This window comes from Patagioenas fasciata, chromosome 1 (genome assembly GCF_037038585.1).
Source record: "Patagioenas fasciata isolate bPatFas1 chromosome 1, bPatFas1.hap1, whole genome shotgun sequence".
NCBI classification, from domain to species: domain Eukaryota; kingdom Metazoa; phylum Chordata; class Aves; order Columbiformes; family Columbidae; genus Patagioenas; species Patagioenas fasciata.
In genome coordinates this window covers 188,838,203-188,863,143 of record NC_092520.1, presented here as the reverse complement: position 1 = coordinate 188,863,143, position 24,941 = coordinate 188,838,203, and the positions used below count along the sequence as shown (strand labels likewise).

At 38.5% G+C, this 24,941-nt stretch overlaps 1 protein-coding gene and 1 long non-coding RNA gene across 5 annotated transcripts in view; one reads left to right on the top strand and one right to left on the bottom strand.

Moving 5' to 3' along the window:
- Positions 1–2,746: 2,746 nt before the first annotated feature.
- Positions 2,747–16,003, bottom strand: LOC136106167 (uncharacterized). The gene is made up of 3 exons (XR_010652101.2): positions 15,959–16,003; positions 14,536–14,754; positions 2,747–2,857 (listed from the first exon to the last, which is right to left on the bottom strand). It is a non-coding gene; the product is annotated as an uncharacterized lncRNA (long non-coding RNA).
- Positions 15,862–24,941, top strand: part of ASZ1 (ankyrin repeat, SAM and basic leucine zipper domain containing 1) — a 40,322-nt gene continuing 31,242 nt past the window's right edge. Inside the window, exons 1-3 of one of the 4 annotated variants that reach the window (XM_071803336.1) lie at positions 15,862–16,171; positions 17,726–17,819; positions 23,349–23,471. In XM_071803336.1, the coding sequence (XP_071659437.1) occupies positions 16,067–16,171; positions 17,726–17,819; positions 23,349–23,471 (322 nt within the window). In that variant the 5' untranslated portion in view covers positions 15,862–16,066. Of the gene's footprint in view, positions 16,172–17,722; positions 17,820–23,348; positions 23,472–24,941 lie in introns of all 4 variants that reach the window. The other 3 variants (XM_065846305.2, XM_065846288.2, XM_065846298.2) reach the window with 3 other exon arrangements.

Below are 24,941 nucleotides of genomic sequence, written 5' to 3'. Positions count from 1 at the left end.
CTGCAGCTGTATGTTAAATAGTTAAGACTTTCCAGGACAAAAGCAAGACTTTGCAATTTGTCTAAACTTATGTAAAGCTGTGATTTACATAAGTGACAGTAAAAGAAACCCACCATTACATAGCTATGGAAGATAACTGCCATTTTTTTTTTTTGTTTATAAAATACTTTGTGACTTTTCTGCAAGAAGAAAAGCTTACATTACAGGAAGATAAGAATCATGTTAGACAATCACAGCACAGTGATATCAGTGACAAAGCAGATATTGGCCTTCAGGAAGTTGTCTACAGAACTGGTGGGAAAAAAGCACTCTTCCACTTAAGGAATCCTTGAGATTTAAAAATTCCAGTGACACCTTTTAATAAAAACTGCTATACCACCAGAACATAAAATTTGATCATCAATCCCAGCCTGCCACTGTTGCAAGTAAACCTGCAGAGCAATTCAATACTGCACACCTCCAGATGCTGCAGGCCAAAAAAATATTTCCCAGTGTTCTAGGAAAATTAAGGTTTATTGTAAAATACTGGCTACCACGGCTGACACTGCAAAAATGAGGGAGCAAGGGACATTAGGGCATATAAGGCAACTCAGGCCTCTGACTTTTCACTTAATTATTTACTAAAGAAACAGTCTTGACATACTGAGGATATAATGGCTGATATGTAAAGGAATAAAAAGCTGGTCAACCAAAGATTGGGAGCTTTGCGCAGACTTACAAAACTGGTGATGAAATTCATACTCCACTAAGTTCTGACCATGAACTTGAATCGAGACCTCCCACACTGTAAGAGACCTACCTGGGTGATCATTCTGAGATGAGTCTTCTGAGTTTCCTCTGTTTCACCTGAAGACAGCCGAGCACTCACAGACATGAGCTGCTTAGTGGAACCCAAGTTCCAACTCTTTATTTGAACTCTGTTTTTCAAATGAGGAATGGTGGATTATTTTTTTTTTTCTGAAAGGAAAGGTACTCTGTGATAAAAGTGGAAGGGAAAAACACTTCAAAACCTAAACTTGTCAGGTGTTTCAGTTTCTTCCCACAGTAGGAGAATGGATAATCTCTTCGTTTTCTTTAGTATGAGACTGCAGAGAGCTGGTAACAACGTGTTTTGATAGAAAATTTTTAAAAAGATAAATTTAACAGCATTGAGCATTGAAATGACATATTCAAACAGTTCTAAAGAGTTTATGTGAGAAAGCATTTTCAGACTAGATTCTAGACTCTACAAAGGCTCTTTTAAAAGTTCATTTTTATTTCCTACTCAGGGATTTCTACAATTATCTGGTTGCAATAAGGACTATTACATTGCTTAGCGTCAGACTTAAGTGGACAAATATTACCTAAATATGCTCATAATTGCCTCACAAAACAGCCAATCTTCATGATAATTTTAGAGTTTGAAAAAGCCAGGTATACATGAAAATAATTATAATTCACACATTGGTTTTATTACTTAAGAAATTAAAGGTATTTGTAGATATAACAGTTTTATTTCTAACTGCATTTATTGCAAAAACTAAATATAGGAATTTAATACTGTACCCTTGAATCGACTTCTCCCTTGCTGGCATACAAAAAAACTTAAATTACACTTCTCTGTGCCAGTATGAAAGGAACAATATGACCTATTCATGCATTCTAATGGTTTATAAATTAGTATAACCATTGAGGGAAAGAACCAGCTGTGTGTTTAATTGTAGACAGCACAATGAAACAGGGGTGGACAACACAAGGTGTAACTCTAAGTTATGAGATAGAAACCAATAATAAAAATCTTTAATTATATTATAGAGAAATGTAACAATTTCTCATCAAATACTTCTTTCAGTCTCATTCACCTTTTCTCAGAAACAATGCAATAGAGTAGCATTTAGAGAATAACTTAAAAATTATATATTCAGAATACTATATGGGAAAACCAAAGAATATCAAGCACTTCTCTTTACACTTTTGCATAATATGTATGTAAGAGAAAATGCTTTTGTTATTCAACACATAATTAAGCTTTGAAAGTCAACGGCCCACAGCTTTGTAAAGCTTATGAGGACTCAGGGCACAAACAGATATTTACATAGGAAGGGAAATATTTCATGCATTTACAGTGGCTATTTATCAAAATCTGAAATGGCTTTATCTTAAGATAATCTCTATCCAAATTAATTTAGAAGGCAACATGGTATATGCAGTCTGTCACAAAATATTCTCTTACAGTAGTGTTATTCTTTTCACTAGGGCATCCTGTATGGGATCCTGGCTGGGGCTGGCAATCACATTAGATAGGTTTGTCATATGCATTTGGCTACAGGAAACTGAAGACATATTTAATTACAAAAATTAGGACAATCTTATACTGACAGAAATACAGTACTGCTTTAGACTCTCCTTTTAGAGCTAGAAAATAAGGAACAACTGAGTACTAGAAGAAAGCTAAAGAATAGGAACACTTATGCATCCATTGGCTGCACAATAATTCCATTTTTGAAATCAGAAATAAGAGAGATTTTCAGTTTATTTACTCTATTACCTTGTAAGTTTTTTCCCCTATCATTGTGGTACTATCTATAGTCAGCTAACTCAGGATTCTACTACACACAAACAGAAAATCATATTGTCTTTCCTCAAGCTACTTCCAGTTTGAAGGTAAGATACAACAAATGAATGAGAGAAGCTTTCAGATTGTGAGAAAACCTGTAGGCGAGAAGAGGCAGCAGCATGCATATTGGAGGTCTCTCCTTCAGCTCACCCTTTTCCAAGCTCAGCCAGCTTCCTGCTTCTCTGAGTAAAGCAGATCAAACATGCTTTTGAAGGAGCAGGCCCACGCACTTAGGGCACACCTGGGATGGTAGAAGGATGCCTGGGATGCATAAAAAGACAGAAGTTAGAAAGAGAAGCAGACATTTGTGACTTTTCAAATGTAGTTAAAATGGAGGTGTGGTGTGATTTCTTACATCCTTACGGGATAAGATAATTAAGAACACAGTAAAAAAAAAAAAAAAAAAAAAAAAAAGCTAGAAAAAACAGCTGAAGGTTATGTTCCCTGAATTCCACATAGATGCTGAAGGGAGAGTAGAAACACTGAAGAAAGGGAGTACCAGAAATAATTAATTTTTATTCTTCAAAGATTAAGCCAGGAAAGGAAATGAAAAGATAATTTTTAAATTGATACCATGCTGAAAGATAGAGCTAAAACTCTACTAGTATAGCAAACACACTTCATGTATGTATTGAGGGAAAATAATACTACAAAAAAAAGTAAAAACAGGAACAACCACCAAAAAAAACCCACCACACATAGAAGCCAATACTGAAGCAAATATATCTGTCTCGAGAAATGTCATAGGAATTCTGAATATTGAGCATATGAAGAGGAGGCTTTCCTAAGTCATGGGACACTTCTTTACCATTCAAGCACCTTCTTGTCTAACTACAAATGTCTGCATTCTACTACAAATGCCTAGGAGAAAACTCACTCTCTTGTTAATGCCAGAACAAAAAAAATCATCTAAAAACATGGAAGAAGGAATATTCTCCACATAACAGAGCTCATGAGAAGGCAATGATGAAGCTTTCTCTGTAGGTATGTCAGTTGTAAATGCATAGAGACCAACTGACTCCCACTTACAATATCTCCCAGGAATATATCCATGAGAAATTAAATTAAAACAGGTGTTGATCAGTGCTGCCCCAAGAGATGAGCAACTATTAAGTGAGCTTTCCCTACCTGATCCATGATTTTCAGGCAGTGAGTTTCTATTTAAAAAAAAAAAGAAAATCCTTTTTGTTCTTGTAGGAGATAGACACTTTTTCTGAATCCTTCAGCCTAACTGGAGCCAGTATCCACACCCATTAGAGGCTTGCAAAACCCAGAAGGCTTCAGATATCATTAATCTAAAAAAGGACCATTAGATCCTACTTCCTGCAATCTTATACATATTTTTTAGTACTGAAAGAATGAAGGCATAGAAAGGTAAACAATAGCCTATGTAACCAAATCAAAGGGGATATTTCTTAAGTTTCCACTGCAACTCAGTAACAGATAAAGGACATGATGCAAACCCCATCCTAATAAATAGAAAATATCTTCTTTTTTTTCCCTTTAATAATCTCTGGATCACTTAAATCTATTACTCCCACATACCATGCCTTTGATTAAATTCATTTTCAAACAGCAGTTTCAATGCTGTTAACGGAACACTATGTTAACAAATGGAAAACACTTTCTTTATAGTTAATCCACTGTTCTCATTATACTTTTGTCATTGCTGTTTTGATCGTTAACTGTATCACTAGAAGTGGCTTAATAATTACTCATTGCTTCTAGAAGCCTTAGTATGAAATTTTTCCTTATTTCTCAGGTTTTCTGGAAAAAAAAAGTATTGATATTTTTTATACCATCACCTGTTGAAAACTTTTAACACTATTTCAACAGATAGTTGCAGTTTTAATAGTGTGTCCCAGAAGTATTGCAACAAGTACAGCAGTGAGATTAACAATTCACCAGAGCACTCAGAAGTTTAGGTAGCTTGATCACAGCATGAGAACCCATCTGTAATGAAAAGTAGTCTCTTCCCAGACATCCTCTCCAATTACAGTGCAACAAGACATACACTATTCTTTTGCAGAAAAAAAAACTCTCCAAACCAATATCTGTATTTATCAACTCATGCTCAAGTTTAACATAGTTCCCCACTGCAGCTGCTGGTAATTTATTAGACATGAAATACTTCAGGTGATTAACATTATGCATTCATCTGAAAATATTCATTCTGTCCCTCTATAAAAAGTTTAAAAATGCCAGTCAGACATTTTGAAGCTTTTTATACTTATAGGAAGTCAGGTATTTCAAAGTCTGGTTTAGTGTTGTAGTCAAAACAGGTTTTTTGCATTTCTACAGTTATATTTTGTAAAATAATTGTAATAAATTGAAAAGCTGCATCTTTTATTAAAGAACAAATTAAGGTGTAATTGATGGTTGTGAGCTACATGCTTCCTTCACTTTTACAAAACAATCATCACTGTAGCAAACTTTGAATGTGTAACAGTTACCTATCACTTGAGCAGCCTCTATATTGTGTATATGTGCTGCATGCAGCCACAGGCATCTTGTGGACATAGAACCATAGAACAGTTTGGGTTGGAAGGGACCTTCAAATGTCACCTAGTCCAACTCCCCTGCCATGAGCAGGGACATCATCACCCAGATCTGGTTGCTCAGAGCCTTGTTCAGCCTCCAGGGATGGGGCATCTACCATCTCTCTGGGCAACCTGGGCCAGAGTCTCACCACTGTCAGAGTGGGAAAAAAAAAAAAAAAAGTCTTTCTCATGCCTAGCCTGAGTCTCCCCTCCTTTAGTTTAAAATCAATACCTCTTGTCCTATATACCAGAGTCAGCTGCTTTGTTCAGGTAGACTTGGTTCTACATGGTCATAGTTCAAGAAGTCTCTCTTCATTCCCTGGCCTAGCTTCAGAAGGTAAAAAGAAAAATTGGTAGATGCATAACTACTCATCTCCTCAGAAATTCTTCAGTTTCTCTACGTTCCCAAGTTGTGAACATTTTCCTCAATAGCTCTAAGTTTCAGAGACTTCTAGACAAAAATAATTTGTACAGGAATTTAAACTAGGTGCCTCTGTGTAAAACAAGTCCGCTCACACTTGAGCAAGACAAGGCAGAAGATTCATTATACTTTCCATTGACAGCATTTAAATAAACTAAACTATGTTAGCAAAAACAACAAACAATAAAATTTTCCTTCATACAGCAGGATTGTTTATTGCTTTTTCTCAAATAAAAATTAAGAGCCTGAGAGTAGACAGTATGGTTACTAGAAACAGACACTCCCACTAAAAACCATCCAGGAACAATGATTTCACAGGGATGCTGCCCTTCAAGCACACCTTGCACTCTCAACAGGAAATTCTCTGTTCTTATCCTAACACTGTATTCACTACGCCACCTTTTGTCTCACAGACTTGGAGAACAGTTAGAAGCAAAATGGCTTAGTACCAATTCAGTAAAGATGAAAGTGACCCTAAGAGGTCTAAACAAGCATGCAAAGAGTGGAATTGTAATGGCATATTCTGTATACATATACATACAAAATAACTACTCTCATGCATTATGCTCCCTGTGTTATTTGGTGTTCTGTCATTCTAAAATTGTCAGTTCATAGCCAGGACATGAAATGCCTCTTTGCTATTGACTGTGATACACTCTTTTCCACACAGTTACTTGCAGCTTTGTAACCTCAAAGCTACAACATCAGCAAGTGTTACAAAATATTCAGCAGATGTAAAGGGCAAGTAAAACAAAAATATATTTTGTTAATGCATACAAATAAAAAGGCCTGAATAACAAGGAGATGTTGAACAGAAATTATATTTACATACCAAAATAAGAAACAATGCAAGCAAGAAAAAATATAAATTAATTCTAAATTATTTGAAAGCACAAACATCTTTAACACTGATTCCAGATTTAACAGAGAAATCTAATTTCTTTTTATTATGCTTAAAAGGTCATGTTAATTCCTTAAAAAATTAGTTTATTTCAGCAAACACTGCTGTCTGCTCATTTATTTGTAAATACTCAGGCTATGCTGTTTAGGTAATGTAGATAAGGCTTAGGCAAGGTTTGAATGTCATATTTTTAACTTTTTAGAAAATGTGTTTTTTCCAGCATGTATTCTTGGTATGGGACATCAAACACATACAGAAAAAAACAAACCCTAACTTAAACCGATGAGGATCAAAAAGAATTTGAGTATATTTAGTAGTCCTGAATGGAGTGAGGCTTATAGAAGAATAAAACTTTACTGTATTCGCCACCTAAACCTACACAGCATGTAATTTCAAGAGTCTGTTTTAGCACTAGCCAATTTTCCTACAAAGAAACTACTAGGCTGAAAACATATGAAGTCCAATGATGTATTTTATTTTCTGCTATATCTTCCCCTGTCTCAGAAAAAGTAAAGTGATTGGTTTAGATCATTGTACAAAAGAACACAGGTTTAGGAACACGTAACAGACTACCATCCTCCACTGCTTTTTTTCAAACAAACATCTGGCAGAGCAAACAAAAGCAGCAGAAACTTCATGAGCTGCTCTAGATGAATGAATGTGATATATTATAGTGTCACCTTGTGACTGAAGATGAGAAAATGGCACAATCATATTAGAAGTACAGAAATAAAATTTTGTTATCTCTTGGAATTTGAGTTCTTACTACAACTGTGCCAACTACTGCTGTCTCCATGGCTGACAACCAAATTTCTACTGAATTCAGACAGTGGCATTTTTTGTTCTAGGGGCTAAAGAAATAGTGTATTTCTTTAGACTGTTGTACTACAACACAAAGCTACATCACACAACTTACATGCTTCATGCACCAAGACTAATAATAATGATTTTCCTGCCAGCAGGCCTAGGACCAAATTATCGTATTAAGAAGTAAGCAACAAAATTTCAAATTAGATACCCTTTATCAAAGCTAGTTTGTAAAGCAGTACAGGTGAGTTTTACTATAACAGGAAGGGGTCCAGTATGAACGAGATCCATTAAATATCACTGCATTGGTGAATGTTACAGAAAATAAAAAAAATTACTAAGGGATTTTTAAAAAATGTTACCAGAAGAGAATGTGTCAACATTTCTTAGCCTGGTACGATATGCTTCAGGAGAAATCTATGTGACTTACTAAGAGATTCTTACCTACTACTTGTTAACAAAACTCAGTGCGTTTAATTTAGCATCTCAGAATTATATAATAGTTTTAATTTGAAGATCTCAAGATGTTTCCCAAAAGTTAACAGATGAGGTAAAGTACACACAAGTAGTATGCTGCACATCACTAAAAAAAAAAGTAATCACTTGAACATATAGTATTAAATGCTCTTTCTGATGTGCAAGCATCCACTACTCCTGTGGAAATCAACAGAAACCTAAATATCACCACACTTCAAACTCAAGACTAAATATTTCTAGGTGGGTACAGAAATCCTAATGTAAAAGATCAGTAGCCACTCATCAGTGTTTACATACAGCATAGTAACCACCTTAGGCAGCAATAACTGACACTCAATGTTTTTGAGTCATTCCAGACTAGAATGCTGATGTTTCTGGCATTCAGCACAAACTGGGTAGCCTGCAAGCACTACCGAGGAGGTATAGGCTAGGCCCAAATTTGGTACTTAAAAGGAGCCTATAAGGAAGATGGGGCCAGACCTTTTAGAAGGGTGTGTTATGGTAGGACAAGGGGTAATGGTTTTAAACTAGAAGAGAGGAGATTCAGGTTAGACACGAGGAAAAAACTTTTTACAATGAGGATGGTAAAATACCAGAACAGGTTGCCCAGAGAAGTGGTAGATGCCCCATCCCTGGAGACATTCAAGGCCAGGCTGGATGGGGCTCTGAGCAACCTGATGTAGTTGAAGACATCTCTGCTCATTGCAGGAGGGTTGGACTAAATGACCTTTCAAGGTCCCTTCCAACCCAAACTATTCTGTGATTCTATGAATACCATTCACAAAATTTTGGACAACAGTGGATTACAAGGGTAGAAAAAAGACTACTATAGAGTGCTACTCCAGCTGAGCAGTAGATTGAAAAACTATGACTGTGAAGTTATCACAGTTATCCCACTGACAGGACCAAATGGTACACAGCAACAACATCAGAGAAATAGGTCCCCATCACAGAAAATCACCATACCCCTCTCTCCCACAAGTTATGACACATCACTTGTACACTGGTGATGTATGCCTCCATATTGTAGTCTCACAATCCTCACACTCTTCCCATGACATTAATCAGTACATCTCAATGTCTCTTTTGATATAATGCCAAGTGGTAACCAAAATAAGGCTACTTAACATACACTTTTAAGTAGAGATACTAGCAAATGATGAAACAGCTCAGTGGGGAGACACTGGTCTTGACTACTAGACTATCTACCTGAAAGTGGCTCAACTCACCAAGGGACATATGCCTATTATAAAAACCTGTCTACCTGAAATGACCACTCTGAGCTCACTGCCAAAAGGGACTGTGGAGATTTTGCAGAAAGTGAGCCAAGGGGTTAATCAGAAGTTTGTTATGATTGGCTGATGTGGCCAAGGAAATCTGTGATCACAGATCCTTAATGCAAGCCACATAGCCCTATTATGCCCCCATATACATCTGGATTTCAGATTAATTTGATGATAGTTCAGATGATCTGGTAAAATGAACAAATATTTCAAGGAAGAACACAGGAAAGAACTATACAGCAGATCTGTTTATTTCAGAACCTTACAGTCAGACAATTGGGATTCCATAAGTTTAGTGCAAGATATGTTTCAGAGGAAAGCACTGTGAAAAAGGAATCTAGAGCAAACAGCTCATTTGGAAGTTTATACATCTGCATTAACAGATAAGAAACCATACGTTTGATAACTTGAATAGTTCCAGTATACAGGATAATTAAGATTCAGGGCATTTTTACAGCATCAAAGCAGATAGGAACTGCTGAGGATTTTGCTGTACAAATTAGACAGGAGGTACGGTTTTTAATACACTAGTGCCTGTTCATAATTTTGAGATTCCACACACTGAAACTAATGGGACTAATAAAAGGTTTTTATAACAAGAGAACCATTATATCTATGGCAACAGCAACCTGAATGAAGAATTTGTATCAGTGGTTAGAGACTTGGAGAGAAAAAGAAGCAGATACACATACAGGATCTTATGCAACAATGTGATTCAACATGAGCACATAGAAGGCTGGACTATGGTCATTTAAATATTAGGGACTTACTCGGGAAGGAACCTTCTTCTTCAATCTCAGTAGTCATTGCTTTAGACAGAAAAACAGTCAGGGCAATCCCGGTGCGTAACTGCTCCCACCTGGCCAATAGGAAGCCTCATGGATTCCTGCTATTGGGCCAGCTAGGATGGACTACTCAGAAATGATCATAAAGTCTCTTCCACAAGTAGACACTTCTGGACAAAAGTTTGGAGAGTAGCATAAGAATGAAAGTGTAAGATAGCTGGAAGACAATGCAACATCTTTGGACAGTTTTCCCACAGAGCACATTCTTATGTTCCAAATGCTGGCATTTTGTAATAATTTTAGTTCACACCACTGAGAAAGTGAATTGCACCACAATTACCCTCAAAGAGAAGCACTTAAAGCAGATGTAAAGGAGATGCTGACTTCCATGGCAGAGGTGAATGAGAGAAAAAGAATTGGTAGCGAAGTCCAGTTAGCACATCCTAGAAATTCAGTGAGGGGCTGAGCAGTTTCTCTAAGAAGAGAAGCTGGGAAGTTTTAGGAGCTCTGAATTCATAGTATCACTTTGGAGAGCCAGCATCACAGACTATAATGTAAAACACCATCCTGACTTAATAAACTCAAGAAAAACAAGTCCAAGAAGACAGTGTATGTGTAGGAGCTGTCACAACACCCAGAGAGTACCAATAAGCAGCCCTAGCAGCCACAAGGATAAGATAATGATAATCAGAGATCTAATATGTTGTGGTAAACCTGTGACAGCAAGGTGGTTCAGTATGCAAAAATGAAAAGCAGATTGCACATTTTGCTAACAAGAAAAAAAACCTGGATGAAACATGATAAAACAAAAAGAGTGTTTGATTCAGTCCCTTTTCCAAGAACCCATATTACTTTTGAATTGGTCAGAGCAAAATAAGAATGCGGCAACTAACAAGACTATTATATATGTGAATATACTAAAATATCTGGATAACCAATCTTGATAAAAGTGATAAAGTGATTTATCGGAATAAAAGGTAAACAGGTTAGAAAATTCCTAGCATCACTTAATCATATAAATTCATATAAACAGAGTTTCTAAGAGACGGGTGAGTGAACAGGCTGAAACAGGAAAGTACTCAGCATTCAGCAACATGATAACGAAGTGGGAGTACTGAGAGAGTCAAGATTACTGGGACAAAATAGTGTAGAACCAAGTAGAGATAGTGGAGGAATTTTTAAGAGAGAGGATGCATCTAGTAATAGCAGGAATCATTCTGACATGGACTTGCTACACAGACCAAAGATTCTAGATTATATAGAAAGAAGCTAAAACGTGCTTGACACTAAAAAAAAAAAAGAAATTATCCTTAACATCCTAATTCCTGTTCTAGGCTTCTTATACATTACTATGACAATAAGATATTTTCATGACACTGGCACATAGGAGGTCCTGAAAAGGCTTCAGTTTTACACCACGCCCATGAATTCCCCACTGATTAGTTTATGTGGTCTCATTTTGACAGTGATTTAAGGCTTCTACTAGAAAATGAGTTTTATGACAGGGAAAACAGTTGGTATGCAACTTATATTCAAGCTTTTGGCAGCAGGTTGAAAGTTTTACATCAGGTACTATCCAGAGAGATTTGGCAAAGTGGACAGGATGAACACAGCTGCAAAAATGAATTACAAGAAGCAAAACAGCTGAAATTAAATGCTTTTCATTTATTGTAGAGTCCATTAGAACAATGACTGAAACAACCATGAATAACTCAATTTGCTGTAGTGCAGCAGTTTATAACAAAATTTCAGGATGACAAAACTAAAACTGGTTTAATGCAAAGGGTCATATCACAGACAGGACACAGATCACTTCAGTGCTTTTTATGGAAAAGCAGTTTGTAATATTAGCCCTTCTTTAGACTTGAGATACCTTAAAAATAAGTGATAATACAGGTATATACAAGCCAGCTGAAAATTTATCCAGGACAATCCAAAATGCTATTAAATACTCTGTTTCCCATTTATTTCACAAATGTGACTTGTGAAATTGCAATCACCTGTGTTACTTTATGGAACTTTTTGCAAATTATGCAAATTCCTGCACAGTGCCCTGCCCTTAACCATGGAACTGGCACAGCTGGTATTTCTGCTGAAAATGTACTGGTAATTTGTCAATTCAGAAAACCCAGAGCTACTAAACCTCTCAGGGAATGAGAATCTCTTACAACTACTAAGTCATTTCTTTCTGGAGTGCCTATTGCTTACACAAGGACTTCTTTCCTCCTCTGCATTAATAAATTAGAAGAACATTAAATAAATGGGTTCAAGACCTTTTAACAGTTGTCCCACAGTTCAGTTGTTTTGTCAAAGTAATATCTAGCTAATATTGAGATAAAAAAAAATAATCACTGACTTTATACCCTAAGTAATATTATCACAGATGAAAATTACGTAAGAAAGGGTGTAGACTGTTATTCAGACTAATAGCTGTGATAGAGAACTATGTAGAATTCCACTAAAATGCTAGTGCAGTTAAATTCCTACAGTATTAGCTGCTGTATTGTGGGTAGAATGTCATTGCAATAGTTAAGGTTTTACAGAGTCATTCTCTTTTAACATTTACCAATTCCGATTCTTTTCCCAAGAACCTTACTTTACCACCATCAAAACCCTTAAATAATTTCTGATTCAGTATTTTGGTGTGAAACAGAGAAAACTGAAACAGTTAAAATATTCTGAAATATTCTGGCAACCATGTTTGAATAAAAATTTTTAGCTATACGTACATCCATCGCACACAAGACAAAACATGAGGTTTAGATAAAAACACAGAAGAAATCCAGACAACTAACGAAATCTATTGAATACCAGGAATGAGAGAAGATTAAAAGTCAGCTGAAGAATAAAGCCAGCTGAAGCTTAAATGCAACTATGGCCAGCAAGAAGGGTGGCTGAAGAGAGATGAAGTATATTAAGGAAGCTTTATTATTCAAAGCAAAAATAGGTTCCTACAAGAATATTGTTATTTACTGCATCCAGCAACTGCTATCCTCACTGCACTTTTTAACAGGTATGTTTAGTATAGCCTGACATTCAAGTACATGGAGCTAGGCTACACACAGATAGAGCATTTATTTTAGAGTTCACTTTTAGTGCTTATTCTGATACCCCTTGTGATAAAGGAAATTATTCTGAGATGTTTTCCCAGCTTGAGCCATTCCATAATTGCCTCCTGCATGTAAAATGATTACTGCATAGCAATGAGGAAAAGATGTTGGGAACTGCTCTACCACAGTAAGTAAAAACATACTCATATTTGGCAAATATGGATAACAGACAGGAGTTACCATACTGTCAACTGAAATGAAGAGTCTGCTTAGCTGAAAAATCAAGACAGACTTCAAGGTCACCAAGGAACGGCAACAAGAATACAAAAAATATGTGGGAAAGTCCACATCAACAATAACATCTGACTTACAGTTTCAAGCTAACACACGAGGAGAGATCATCTGCTATCAACTTTTGCATAATTAGCATGTTCACGTTTGAAGCAGCTATCAGGTACAATTACTGCAAGGCTCTTCTGCAGTGTGAGCTTTTGAAAAGGTTTTTTGTAGTATTAGGGAGTATCAGGCCTGCCACTGAAGGTGACGTATGTAAAGAGAGGTGGCCTTTGAGCAAAGCAGCAGCATCCAGGTTGTATTTGAAGTGTCTGTTGTGACATTTTAAATTGTATATGAGATAGTTCAGAAAAAACAAAACAAAATAAAAAACACCACAATTCAAACTTTGAAACCTGAAACACGGCAAATAAATCATAATTGTCAAAAACTAAATAAATTGTAGTGTATTAAAAGTAAGGAATCTATAGATAGTACCATCACTAGTTAGAAACAACTCTCTTGCACTGCATCAGGTCAATTGTAAAAAGTCACACTTAGTTGTCTTTAGAGTTCAGCAGCTGGGCATATAAATTCTACTAGCAAACTCATGTTCTCTAACACAGTTGAGCCAAACCAAAAATATTATGGAAGCTTTGTCCTGGATATGATGCTGAGGTCTGGTAGACTTACATAACTACAAAGAAGCTAGAATGACAATGCCAGAAATTCTGCTTTTGCTCTGCAGGCAGAAAGTGGCACAACAAACCTTCAGGCCAGTGATCAGAAAACTGAAAACTCTGAGAATATAAGTTACAATCTTATACAAACTGACATGGCTACAAAAATATTTAATTACTACATCCAGTAAATGCTATATCTTCATTACCAAAGTAATTCAAACAGACGTTTAGTTTATGTAGGTAAATCCAAAATAATCTCATAAAGATAAGCCTTTATATAGAGGTATGTATTACAGTTTATTCAATTTTAGCATCTTTTGTTCTAAGGAGGCTGTGTGAAAGGTTTTTGCATTGCTATGAAGTTTCCAGAACTGGAAGTTTCTTTCATAGGAGTTCATTTAGCTCTATATGAGACTGCCTCATTGTTAACAACCTGACTTTCATAGTAGTTTTAGGCAAACAGGTTGTCATATTTTACAGACAAGCAACTGAAACCCAGATAAAGCAGCTGTTAAAAATGTCAGGAGTGCACAACTGAAACAAACTTTTTTCTGTTTTAATAAGTGCAATTTTTATAGCACTTAGTATGTTCTAAGCACAGCTCTAGCTAACCTGCAAATTCACAATTTGGTTAAAGTTGCCTCACACATTCAAAAAAAAAAAAGGGGGGGGGGAACTAAAAACAAAAAATAAAAAAGAAATAAATGCTTTACAGTCACCTTTCTGATTGAGCGAAATTCTTGTTAAAATGAACTTCCCAAAAATTACACTTTTAGATTGCCATGGCTGCCAGGACCACACTTATCATTCCGCAGTAGCACCTGCCTCTTTTCCAAGATCAGACTTTCACCCTTCTCTTCTCTTTTGTTCAGTAGAAAATCCAATTCATTTCAGACTGGGACAAGGTCTGTGCTGAGCTCAAAGAGCAGTTTTTTTTCCTGTGGATGAAATACAAGTTGTTCCTCATCTGTTCTTCAAAGAGTTTCATGTGAACCTCCTGACAGATAAGAGGTCATCATCTGTCATTACAAATATAACCACAATTCTGAAATTGGAAGTGATGCCTCATATCCCCAGATGGGAGGGAGCAGGGTGAAAGTTTAGCTCATTATGCATGGCTGCTGTTCAACTTTCCCCACATTAACTGTCACCACCACAGGCTTTGGTTACATAACAGTGCGTGCAAACACACATAAGTAACTGACTGCTCTCAGTTTAGGTGTATTAACGACAACAGAAATTAGAGATAAAACCTTACTTTTTTCCTTGCACTTAAACACATTTCCCAGTCATGGATCTGCAGAGATAACTCCACACATAGCCCGGCTGTGCTACCTAACACCCCTACAAAATAGCTGAGCCACTAATAAGGCACGTTACACTCCCACATACTTCATACCCAAAGCCTCATCTGCTCCTTTTACCTGACACTGTAACATCACCACCAGCGCAGATCCTGCTGCCCCCTTCACAGAATCACAGAATGTAAGGAATTGGAAGGGATCTCGAAAGATCATCTAGTCTAATCCCCCTGCCGGAGCAGGAACACCTAGATGAGGTTACACAGGAACGTGTCCAAGTGGGTTTGAATGTCTCCAGAGAAGCAGATTCCACAACCCCCCTGGGCAGCCTGTTCCAGGGTTCTGTTAACCTCACTGAGAAGTTTCCTCTCATATTTAAGTGGAACCTCCCATGTTCCAGTTTGTATCCATTTCCCCTTGTCCTACCATTGGTTGTCACCGAGAAGAGCCTGGCTCCATCCTCCTGACACTCACCCTTTACATAAACATGAATGAGGTCACCCCTCAGTTCCCTTCAAGCTAAAGAGACCCAGCTCCCTCAGCCTTTCCTCATAAGGGAGATGCTCCACTCCCTTAATCATCCTTGTTGCCCTGTGCTGGACTCTCTCCAGCAGTTCCCTGTCCTCCTTGAACTGAGGGGCCCAGAACTTGACACAATACTCCAGGTGTGGTCTCACCAGAGTAGAGGGGAAGGAGAACCTCTCTTGACCTACTAACCACTCCCCTTCTAATACACTCCCGGATGCCGTTGGCATCACCTCACAAACTGCAGCTGCCTGGCCCGGGAGCGGAGGGACGGACACACCACCCCAACCGCCACCGCCCGCGGAGCCCAACGCACCCGGCGCGCGATCGCCCGTTACAGCCGCGCGCGCAGCACCGCCCCCACCGCCTCGTGCGCGGGAAAGCGGCTCGGGCCACGTGACCGGGAGCGTGGGCGCGGGGCGCCATGGCGGCCGGGACGTGGGCGGGTCGCGTCGTGGCGGGGGGCGACGAGGACGACGACAGCGAGGAGGACGGCTGGGATATCGGCGTCGTGCCGCATGAGCCGCAGGTGGGGCCGTCTCTCGGCGCCCTCGAGCTGGGGCCTGGGAGCGGGCGGTGTCGGAGGTGATGCGGGCCTGAGCCCGCGGTGAGGGGCGCGGGGCTCCCTGGGGCTCAGTGAGAAGCGGCCTCGGGAGGGGCTGCGGCTGACACCTCTCTGACATTATGGCCTAGCAGTGTAATGGTGGTGTGCCCTCAATCCAGATTAAGTAAAGCCTAAGTTTAGGGGGTTGTTTTCTTACATAAAAATTTAATGTTTATTTAAAACACTTATCCTCCTTAGTTACAGACCCTATTCCAATATGAGAAAAAAAATTGAAAGTGACTGGAGGCCTATAAAACTGTTTTATATCTCAAATCTCTGAGGCTGTTTCTAGCTAACATGAAGTTTTAAGTTATTTTATTGTGTCTAATAGGTGTGGGGCATCTGACTGTGGAATAAAGATTCTGCAAGGCTTTTTAGCTATTGTTTTGTCTCATGGCTGGAACTAGAAAATGGAAGTAACTGAATACTTGCAATACTCTTGCTAAAGGTTATAGTCAGATTTTCAGGGACCTCAATCTTTAAATTGAGGTTCCTATACAAAGATATCCATTATTTGGAAATTGTTGGCTGAGTAGAATGAAAATAGGGCTAGAATATTATGTTGGCTGTTTCTCACTTTTGGTTTTCTGGACACTAAGCACTTATTAAAATCTTTATGGAAGTCCTTGGAAAGAGAGGCTACAATGTGCTGGGGAAAATTGTATAATTCTACTTTTTCATGTTATGACTTCAAAACTCATCATGAAATGTGACTTGCCTTTCCATACCCGCTGTCTGTAAGGAAACTAGTGAATAGTCCTCATCAGTGTATGTGTTTTGTGTAATCAGGATAATGCCAGCAGCGATCTTCAGCTGCATCTGCAGCTTTAATAGGGAACAAATCTGTAATGCTTTTGAATCAGGCAACTCAGTCTGATGCATAAACTTTTTTTTGGTCAGGGCATTTTTCAGCCAAATCAAGTATGATGCAGCAGCACAAATACCTCTGCTACCACAGGATTAGGAGGACAGAGGAACAGTTACCCTTTGCAGGAGCAGATTCATAGTTTATTGAACCAGACAGCTAGTCATTAAGCTATGTTGCCCCAAGCTCTGGCTACTGTGTCTGATAGATAATTTTTTTTATTGCTGTACTTTGCAACATGTGAAATGTACAAAAAAAAAGGTACAGAAACATGTTGAAATGTTTTTCCAGAGTCAAAAGATGAAAAAGAATCTTAATTGAAATCAGATGCCATTAAAAAAAAAACTGAAAACAGTGTAGGAGGATTACAGGTCTGTTGAAAAAGAAGATATTTACATTTCAAATAACTGAACCTTTTTGAGAAGATAACTTTGAATCTTATGTTTTACAGTAGACTTTAAGCAGGTGTGTAGGTAGAAGAAGATAAGTCTTACCTTGCCCCTTCTCTTTGCCCTTACAGAGATCATTAGTGCTTTTATACTGAAATCAGGCTGTAGTTTTACCTTGAAACAGTTATTAGGTTTTGACTTAACTTCTCTTTGCTTATATAGCAGTTAGATCAAATGTTGCAGGCAGACAAGAAGGAAGTATTAAAGAAGGCTCTGTTTCGTGGTGATGTGTCATTAATTGAAGAACTCTTAAATTCTGGTGAGTAACTCAGTTATAAAGTTGAATATTTTCAATAGAATTTGGCAAGAATGCTGTAATCTTTGAAGTCTGTCATTTCATAGTAATGTGTCAAGTAGGAATATATAAATGTTTCCAATACAGGATATAAACTTCTATTTTAAAGATGAAATTACTTTTTCAGTGACTCAGCATGCAGTATTGCAACAAAACCCTTCTAATTTATATTGGTTTTGTCAGTCTCAAGAACCCTAAAAATTGAGAAATCTGTAACGTGTCAACTGTGAAATAAGGTGTTTCTTTGTTTTCAAATGCATCTTTAACCTGCAAATATCAGTTACAAACACTGAAGTTGAGGTGGTTTAAATTGAGAATGAGAATTCAGTGGGTGATCTTACTTTGGTGTTGAAGGTTGCTGCAGAGGTCAGGCAGGAGAGGCTGGCAGTTTGGAAATCCCTTTTGGTTTTTTTTTTCCTCCCACTCACAGCACTGTTAAGTTTCTGGTATGTGCCCTGTGTGATACTGCTGTCCTGGCAACATCAGCTGGACAAAGTTTGTGTGATTCTGAAAGGCGTAATAAGGTTTGTATGGCATTTGTCACTAAAAAGTAGTTCGTTTTAACACTAAAAGCCTTTCTTCCTGTTCTCTTACTCAGTATTTGTCTGTAATGCGTTTCTGTTATTCAGTGTTGGGAGGATTGGATCACTTATTGAAGCATCCAGGGCAATCAAGAAACTGCATAGCTGAGTTGACCTGCCTAGTGATAATTGTCAAGAAGTTCTGCTTCAGCAAGCAAGCAGAATATAGTAGTCGAGAGTTTGTTTTCTGAGGAAAATGTCTTATGAGTTTCCTAGTTAGCAATGTGTTTTTCTGGATTTTAAAACAATGACAATATTTACCCCTTTTGAAGGCAACTGTTTCTCACCACGGTGAGTGAATGGTTTGCTTTTTAAATTTAGTAAAAATTATTGCACAGGCTGAAACACAGAAGCGTAATTATGAGTGAAATACATCTGCTGTCTTGCTTTGACAAAATATGTTCTTATAGGCAGTGTTTTTAGTGATGTCTGTGCATCATATTGCTGAATTGTCTTGTTACAGCCATCGATTTTTAATGGCTTGTATTTCAGTCGAACAGCAATAGTTCACTTTTCGTGCTGATGCCTGCTGCATACTGGGCAGTTCTCTGCTGTTGTGAGATGACAATAAGTATCTGTAAGAGAGTAAGGTCAGGCTGAAGATTCCTGCAGTCCACTGTCGTGTCCACTGAGATGCACAAGGCAGTATCACAAGAGGATCTACCATTTCCTGGAAGTATGATTAACAGTATATTTTGACCCCTCTGTTCTGCAGAGCGGTGGAAAACAATGCCTCTCTAACAGGAAGGTGTTTCTGAAGAAAGGTTACATTGTCCTTCAGAGGTTTGGTGCTTAGTCAGATTAAATCTTGGCCTCCAAAGTTGCTTTTAGTATATGTTCAGTAGAGCCTGTAGGAGACTCACTACCAGCATTCTACCAAACTCAGGGTTTGTGTTGGAAGTGGATTTCTTAGCAACAGTTGGTTGGGGCCATTCTTTCAGGCAGAGCAAGAACATATTGTCTTCTGGCTTGCTTAGCCGTTGCTTTAGGAATCTTTGGTGCTGAGGCAGTTTTACAGAGCTCCTTTAGGAGGTGGATGAGAACAATGTCTTCTCGTACCCATCCTATAAAATGGCAGCATACTGAGAACAAGTTTCTGAAGTATGTGTTACAAAAAGTAATGCAAGTACAGGCTGATAAAAGATGTAGCTGCAATCAAATCCTCTTTCCTGTTCTCATTCAGCAGTCTGTTCACTGCTATCTCTTTATGAGTACTGGAGCTCATCTGATCTTTTGTGAGCCACTTCAGGGAATTAAAGCAGTAGTAAACTGGAGGGGAATGTGTGAATAATGTTTTGGCCAGTTTGGGACCTCGAACCCTGAGTCACATGAGAACCTTAGCTGACCCAGCAGTGGTAGACATCAGCAGCTCTGATTTAACTAAGCTTTAAGATATTGTGGAACCACAGGACTAAGTGCTGACAGACTTAAAAGAAATCAATGCTTCTGTTAGAAAGAAATCTTCTAGAATCAAGCATTTTAGAACTTTTTCCTCAGATAAATTCAATCTGAATGTAAATGTATTCTAGTACTAAGCTGTTCTAAAACTAAAGCCTTTTAAGACCTCAGGTATTTTTATGTGTCACAAAAAGGAATTATTTAGCATTAAAAGCTGTATGTAGAAGTTGATCATAGTTCTTCAGGCATTACATTTTTTAATTTGAGGTTATATTTTTTTATTTAAAACCAGCCTTTTTACTGTAGCTGGTAGCCACAGTCAACAAAATACCTGAAAGAGGTACCAGAGAAACTTCAGTAAACCCAAAAAGAACATATTTCTTCTTTTGCTGTTGTTTTGCTTTACCATTATTCACACGCTTCATATAGTTTCTTCTGTAGAGCACATCTGGGGCCAGAATATATTTCTCCCCATTTCTGGTTAACCAGGACCATAGTTGTATGTAACCTGGATTGTAAGAATGTTTTGTGTGTTTTGACTCCTAGACATAATTCATGAGGTTATGTAACTGAAAAGTTTCTCTGCTTATGCCCGTGAAAGAACACAGAGAGGCAATGACAGGTGGGGGAGCCTGTCGTGAAAGCCATCAGCACATCACAGGCCCATTTCTACAAGCTGAGGGGAGCAGAGGGGCCCAAGGCTGAGCAGGAACCCAAATTATGAACTTAGAGGAAGGTACTCCCAGGGCTGTCATAGGGCCCTTGTACCTGGGTAGCAGCAACTGTAGAGGCAGGAGTGAGTGAAAAGATGTGCCAGGCACAGGAGCGGGACCAGAGGGCAGAGACTGATGTGTCCATGATGCCAGCAGCTGGAGGGGATACATCTGTCCCAGAGGGGAGCAGGATGAGACCCTTCATGCTGTCTGTGTTCACATGAGCGCTCCATCTGTGTTGACTGGTGTGGCTGGTGCTATGTGTGTGTGCCTTCTGGGAATACACGCTCAGCATCAATCATCAATGCTGGGTGGACCTGAGAGTGTGGAGCTGCAGCAGCCGTGCCGCTCTCTGGCTGTTGAATCTGGCCTGATTTTTCACTGTGGGGTGTTTATTTTTTTTTTTTTTTCTGGGCTTCACCAGTGCATTCTTAAGGGCCATTTAAAATGCTAGACTAACCTGCTTACTTCAAGAACAGCTCATGTAATGAGAGAGACTGAGTAGTAACCAAAGGGAGACACTTCGAGTTCAGTCAACAACTCCTATAACCATGCAGCCAAGAAGCAGTATTACAGTTTCAATTCTCTTTTCTCTGTCTTCTTCTGAGACTCTAGCTGGTTTGCATTGTGACTTTCACACTGTGTGGTGTTTCAAGGCAGCCACTACAAAGATGGTAAGAGACCGTGCAGGGCAAACAAGCTGTAACACAGCTTTGACATCCCCTTGCCAAAAAGACATTTCTACTTCTAGAACTTAGAAAAAGCACCAGCATGGTGGCACATGCTGTTTGCTATATGTGTAAAGAAAGCAGTGAGGAAAACACCTTCTGAAGAGTTTTAGGAAGTCACAGAATCACAGAATGTTAGGGATTGGAAGGGACCTCGAAAGATCATCTAGTCCAATCCCCCTGCTGGAGCAGGAGCACCTAGATGAGGTTACACAGGAAGGCATCCAGGCAGTTTTTTAATGTCTCCAGAGGAGGAGACTCCACAACCCCCCTGGGCAACCTGTTCCAGTGTTCTTTTACCCTCACTGAGAAGAAGTTCCTTCTCAAATTTAAGTGGAACCTCCTGTGTTCCAGTTTGAACCCATTACCCCTTGTCCTATCATTGGTTGTCACCGAGAAGAGCCTGGCTCCATCCTCATGGCACTCACCCATTATATATTTGTAAACACAAGTGAGGTCACCCCTCAGTCTCCTCTCCTCCAAGCTAAAGAGACCCAGGTCCCTCAGCCTTTCCTCATAAGGGAGATGCTCCACTTCCTTAATCATGTTTGTTGCCCTCAGTCTCTGTATGCCTGCCAAGTAGATCTTTTGTAACTGTTGTTCATATATGTGTTAAAGTAAAAAACTCTAGATGGGAGCTCTGGTTATGTGAACTGCTTTTCTTCTTAAGAGAAAAAGGAACTTCTTAAGGCTGACAGAGTGCCAGCTTTCTGGTATTCCTTTCCTACTCCTGTTACTTCAGTGGGCTGTTGAATATCAGACTTTCTAAATTCTTGAAGTGACTTGTCTACAAGGAAGTTCAGATATGTCTTTGAAGGGACACTTGTGGGCTCACTTTGTAGAACCTGGCCATGGGTTTCAATGAAATCTTTTGTGTACTGCAAGCAGACTGGTGTGCTGTGACATTAAGGACTGAAGATAGTGTGTATGCATCACTAAAAAGATCTGATCACAAATTCTGTGGCTTGCAGGTATTAGAGTACTTCAACACCTGACTTGCATTGAATCTTACTTCTTTACTAATCACTTCTGCAACTCCAGTCATCTTTGCCAGTTGAAGAATCAATCCAAGAGCAGTGAACTGTTACTGCCCCAGCTTTAATAACTTTATGTGGCTACACTGAGCACATCTTTGACAAACTACCAAGGCAGGGAAGATAAATACACATATTTGCATGAAAAGGAATGCATGTAGCTCGACTGTCAAAGATTTCTTAGGACAGTTTTGTCTTTTTTTCAGAGGTGTCTCCTGTAAAGAAGTATTTTTGATTATCTGTAATCACTGTTGGACTAATATGCAGCCAGCTGATGGAAACTTTTATAGAAGAAGTAATATTGAAGGAAGGATGATTCCTCTTGTTGCAAAAACATATAGAGATTTTTATTTGAAAGTTGTTAGATGAGTATCTCAGTCTGATGCTTGGTTCTTGGTGAATTTGGAAGGACTGTCTGGCAAGCTTACTTCTAACCACAAAGGAAGATGTGGCTATTGTAAAGAGTAACAAACAGATCTGGTGATTGTGACTGAATCTTGCGAAGTCTTCCTTCTATTGAGATAATATTTTGTACGGAATGCAAAACTTACAGCTGCTAGTTAATTGCCTTCCAAGATGTAGAATAAAAGGAGCTGTGAAGCAGGAAAACCCTAGTTAATATGATCTAAAAGCCTTGTCAGCAAGTAGCTTCTACAGCAGTCCACTTGACTTGGCAAGTATAAAAATTTTTCATTCTGATTGAGGAAAGGTACTGCACATAAGCGGAGAAAACAGAGATTCTGTGCACTTCTCTGAAATTATTTGTTTTAGCTAAATGTATTACTTTTTTCTAAAATGTAGTCTTTCTGTGGTATTGGATTGAGTACTGAGCTTCTTTAGTGTCCGTTCTAAAAGCTGTTTTCTGGTATTCTAGATAAAGGTGTATTAAAAAAATGAAAATGGTTCAAGAGACTTCTCTCCCTAGGACTAAATGCAAACAGTGTGTAACCTTTGTAAGATAGATATTCAGAATAATGTTTATAAAATGCGTGTTTGTTGTGGTTCAGTTTTATGATTTTAGTATCTTAAATTTTGACAGGTATAAGCATAGAGTCTAGCTTTCAGTTTGGATGGACTCCACTGATGTGTGCTGCCAGTGTGGCTGATTTTGCAGTAGTGCGTCTTCTTCTGGACAGAGGTGCTAATGCATGTTTTGAAATAGGTAAGATGTGAATGAAACATACTGGCTAGTAACACTCAGTACCAGACATTGTCCTATACTTATTCTGTTTTTACGTACATAGGGAAAAAAATCAAAGTTCAAAGTACATCTGGGGCCTATGCTACATTTCACAGTTTTGAAATCAACGTGGTAGCTTTAAAGTAAAAAACGTGTTCTTGGAACTGATCTGCATTCAGTTGATCGGTTTTCTTATGTTTTTTTTCACTCTCACTCCATCTTTCCCAATCCCACATCCCAATCCCCAAGTACTTTTTTAAAAAGGGTGTTTGGAAATACTTGGTCAAGAATTCTGGGATAAAGTTGTAGAGTTAAAACTTACTTTGTTTGATCCTGTTAAAAAGTATTTACATGCAGAAACCAGCTAGAATACCAAACAACAGGAACAGCTTTCCAGTTCATTGAAATTAATGTGGATATCTCTAAAATTATAATTTTTTTTTTAATAAGTGAAAACTGTTCTCTAGTATGTTGGTAGATCACCTTCTGCAAGATTTTAGTGGAGCTTCTAAGTAATGTCAGTTCCTCCATCAATTTTTATGGCTTAATAATAACTTTTTCCCACTTAAGCTGTGGTTATTCTTCTCTTTCATTGTGTTGGAAGATTTATCCAAGTTCAAGAAAACTGATGCAACACACAATACCACTAAATACATGAAAGCATTGATCCTATTTTCCAGTAACTTGCCAATATTTGTAATAGTAGTAGGCTGAAATGCAGGTGGTACAAATCGGGCTCTGGATATTTTCTTGAACTTCTTAGCATCTGATCAGAGTATGAGATTAGAGTTCACTGCCTGCACCAAAAGCAATCATGTTTTCCAATTATTGTCCTTGTAGCCAACTTTAGAGAATTTCCATGTGGCTGCCTACAAGTATGGCTGCATACAGCTCATGCCTTTTCCTTGTTTGTGGCTGTAGAGAGCTATAAATGGGGCGAAAACTGCTATGGGCAGCAGTTTTGGCTGACTGGTTAACCAAACGTGTGGTGTTTTTTCAGTGTGTGACCAGCTGTGCTTGCCTGACTTGTTTCTGTGTTTGTGTGGGAGACAGTAGCCAGGGCATTTGCACAGCAGAGCACTGGCCAGCCAGGAACAGGCTTGCAGGTGATTGATTCAGGTCAGGCCACATGTGCTCAGGAAAGCTATTCCATGCTAAAGTGGTACTAAATGTCAGCAGTCCTGCTGTGTTTTTTACATCAGCAGGCAATCACATAAGTGATCCTATGCTAATTGTCCTCTAATGCTTATAATCCTAACAACAGCTATGCTGTTAATCACCTTTTGTCACGTTTCAGTCATTCTTTTTAAGTAGTTAGTTAATTTCACCCTTTTTGGTAATTGTGAAGAACAAGGAATTAATGTAGCCATTCATTATGGGATGGGATCAGAATGGAGCATCTTTGAGGGGTAAATTCACTGATTCTTCTGGGTTTTTCAGCTAGACCAAAGA